The 3,946-nt window shown below is 37.4% G+C and overlaps 1 protein-coding gene across 1 annotated transcript; it reads left to right on the forward strand.

Annotated features, from left to right (window-relative positions):
• The first annotated feature begins 683 nt into the window (after positions 1-683).
• Positions 684-1,196, forward strand: LOC137627041 (splicing regulatory glutamine/lysine-rich protein 1-like). Its single transcript, XM_068358023.1, has one exon. The coding sequence runs from the start codon at positions 684-686 to the stop codon at positions 1,194-1,196; it is 513 nt and encodes a 170-aa protein (XP_068214124.1).
• The last annotated feature ends 2,750 nt before the right edge of the window (positions 1,197-3,946 follow it).

Consider the following 3,946-nt stretch of genomic DNA (forward strand, 5'->3'; position numbering starts at 1 on the left):
TGAAATTTGAGTCTACAAACAATTCTAAACATTTAGTGTTTCATTGTGCACCTCTAAGATAATTCAGAGAAACATTTTAATTTAATTTCCCTAGCTGTGCTTCTGTCAATTAAAATAAAGTACAAAATTAGTTTGGAAACATATTCATTAGAATTCAATTTCATTTTTGACAAAGGTTTTATTCACCAGCAAAATTCATCTTCCTTAATTTAATTAAAGGTGAATAACTTTAAACACACTATTTATTTCAATTTTGTGGAACTTTCAGTGCATAATTATTCAGTAATATTAATCATAAAAATGTATGATGAATGACCATGAATAATGAGAAAAATAAATGTCAAAGGTGTCAGGTTTTAGTTAAGTTTTATCTGAAGAGATGCTTATAAGAATGTCACACTGGCAAATCTGCACTGTTGATGGAAACATGTCTAAGATTTAACTGATTTTTTTACAAAACAAAGATAGCGACTATACAGTGACAAAATAAAAATCTATACGATTGTTAGAAATTTAAGCAATAAGACCCAATCACTGATCCGTACACATACAATGTACTTGACATATTTGCAGTTGTGACTAAACGTTAGTTACATGAAGGCCAACCACAGCATTAAGTTCCGCAGTAAACAGCTTAAACTCACAGTCCAAGATGGGACACTTTCTGCTATCTATATGAATGCATGGTCAGAGACCACTGTACTAGAAAGGAGGTACAGAATGAAAGATACTCTCTTGATAAAGACAAGGCCAGGAATACACAGAAAAAGAGGGACCTTGCGAACTCTCTTGATAAAGACAAGGCCAGGAATACACAGAAAAAGAGGGACCTTGCAAACTCTCTTGATAAAGACAAGGCCAGGAATACACAGAAAAAGAGGGACCTTGCAAACTCTCTTGATAAAGACAAGGCCAGGAATACACAGAAAAAGAGGGACCTTGCAAACTCTCTTGATAAAGACAAGGCCAGGAATACACAGAAAAAGAGGGACCTTGCAAACTCTCTTGATAAAGACAAGGCCAGGAATACACAGAAAAAGAGGGACCTTGCAAACTCTCTTGATAAAGACAAGGCCAGGAATACACAGAAAAAGAGGGACCTTGCAAACTCTCTTGATAAAGACAAGGCCAGGAATACACAGAAAAAGAGGGACCTTGCAAACTCTCTTGATAAAGACAAGATTAAGAATACATAGAAAAAGAGGGACCCTTAAGAAAGACAAACCAAATTAACATTATCCAGAGAATGTCAATGTACAATAACAAGTGGAGGCTCCATAATTAAAAGTCAATTAATGAAAATATTTGGAGAATTCATAAAATACACGGAATGAAATTCAGTATTTGGGCCAAACCAGCCAAGGTGAAGTCATTTAGCACCCAGATACAACAGAGAAAAATCTGGATTGGCTCTATGAAGTTGAAAAAGGTATTGGAGAGAAAAATGCATCATGTTACTACATACAAGTAATATAATGAAATAAGGTTTGAGCCATCAACTTCTTGATGAAACCTATGATAGTATATAGTTATAAATCACAAGGTTGTGGAAATCAACATTAAAGAGCTCAGTGAACCACACACACAAGAATCCAGGGCACAAAATTAAAACTTCAATCTTGCTCTACTAACAGACTTCAACATTTATGCAGCATTATTTAGAAAATTATGTAAATAAAGGAATGGAAATGCCTGAGGTGTGATGTGGGAAAGAATGGAGAAATAGGTGTCCCAGATTACAAATAGTAAAGATACAGACTGTAATTTGCCTGATAGTACTTCCTTAGGGTAAGCCTAACCTAAAGTAGAAACTCTGGAGGCCTAAACAACACAGCAAAACAGCGTAAGTCAAATAACAGTAAGAAGGCAAAAGGAGGAACCTCGTAGGATCCAGGTAGGCACGAGGCTGAGCTACAGAGGAAAGCCAATAAAGCAAACAGAGAAAGCATTGAGGCAATGGAAAAAGGAAGGTCTGTGATACAAATAAATACTTCAACTTGTAAAAAAAAGTGTGTAAGGACAGCCAAAGGAGGCTGGGGGATATAGAACACAGTAGACAGGATTGGAGTGGTCTCACTTTAAAAACTGGTAAGGCTTGGTGGAGATACTGTACCGATATGTGTAGAGCTGTTGATAGAGACCAAAAAAGGCTAGTACAAGGGAACCAAAGGTAAACTATAGCATCACAATCAAAGCCTCAACCTTTTAAGCAGGAGAGAACAATAGATATGCCACAAGTAGTGAATGAAAGGTAAACTATAACATCAAGTAGTGAATGGAAAGTAAACAATAACATCACAATCAGGCCCTCAACCTTTAAGCAGGAGAGAACAATAGAAGTGCCACAGGTAGTGAACGAATGATAAACCTTAACATCACAATCAGGGACTAAAACTTTAACCAGGAGAGGAAAATGAATGTGCCCCATGTACTGTAGTGCAATATTGAAAAAGTGGGCTCTGCAGTCACTAATGACATTGGTTGACTTGCCAACTATGACACATTAATGAAGAGGAAATCCAAATGCAATCCAGAAAACAACAGAAATAGAGGGACTGTTTTTGTATGGTTAAGAATGTCTCAATTCACTCAAGATATGTGAGAAATTGAATCCAGTTTCCATATCGCTTCTATCAGTACAACCAAAAGTTTTACTATGTTTATACAAGTCGCATAGAGCTCTTTCCGTTTGTTCTTAAGCTGTTCTTGACGCCAAAGAAGGGCTGCGCTGAGCCAGAAGGGAGAACGTGGCAATAATAGAAAAGTACGGAGAATTACATAGGGAAATGATACAGAAAATAGAAGGGCTGGAAGAAAGCTGCATGAAGTGGAAGGAAACACTGTGGACAGGTTGGCAAAATAAGATATTGATTACTCAATGTGACAATATGTTATTTTTATAATAAAATAAATTTTTGAATGTACTTACCCGGTGATTATATAAGCTGCAACTCTGTTGCTCGACAGAAAACTCTACGTAAAAAATCCGCCAGCGATCGTTATGCAGGTAGGGGGTGTACTTCAACAGCGCCATCTGTCGTGCAGGTACTCAGTACTCAATGTAAACACAGAACTCAATTTTCTCCTCGGTCCACTGGGTCTCTATTGGGGAGGAAGGGAGGGTCCTTTAATATATAATCACCGGGTAAGTACATTCAAAAATTTATTTTATTATAAAAATAACATTTTTCAATATTAAACTTAGCCGGTGATTATATAAGCTGAATCACACCCAGGGGGGTGGGTAGAGACCAGCAATAATTGTTTACATTATTATGAGCTAAGGATTTTTTATTTCATTTTAGCAGTTATTCAAAATAACAAACATAAAATAAATAAGTACCTGGTAAGGAAGTCGACTTAAACAATTACTCTGCCTTTTTAAGCACGTCTTCCTTACGGAGCCTCGCGATCCTCTTAGGATGCTGAGCAACCCCTAGGAGCTGAAGTATCAAGGGTTGCAACCCATACAACAGGACCTCATCAAAACCTCTAATCAAGGCGCTTCTCAAGAAATGACTTTGACCACCCGCCAAATCAAGTAGGATGCGAAAGGCTTCTTAGCCTTCCGGACAACCCAAAAACAATAATAAAACATTTCAAGAGAAAGATTAAAAAGGTTATGGAATTAGGGAATTGTAGTGGTTGAGCCCTCACCCACTACTGCACTCGTTGCTACGAATGGTCCCAGAGTGTAGCAGTTCTCGTAAAGAGACTGGACATTCTTAAGATAAAAAAGACGCGAACACTGACTTGCTTTTCCAATAGGTTGCGTCGATTATACTTTGCAGAGATCTATTTTGTTTAAAGGTCACGGAAGTTGCGACAGCTCTAACTTCGTGTGTCCTTACCTTCAGCAAAGCTTGGTCTTCCTCATTCAGATGGGAATGAGCTTCTCGTATTAACAGTCTGATAAAATAGGATAAAGCATTCTTTGACATAGGCA

This window comes from Palaemon carinicauda, chromosome 34 (assembly GCF_036898095.1).
Source record: "Palaemon carinicauda isolate YSFRI2023 chromosome 34, ASM3689809v2, whole genome shotgun sequence".
Classification (NCBI taxonomy): Eukaryota; Metazoa; Arthropoda; class Malacostraca; order Decapoda; family Palaemonidae; genus Palaemon; species Palaemon carinicauda.

Coding starts and splice junctions, on each gene's coding strand:
- LOC137627041 (XM_068358023.1), top strand. CDS start 684: ATGGTCAGAGACCACTGTACTAGAAAGGAGGTACAGAATGAAAGATAC.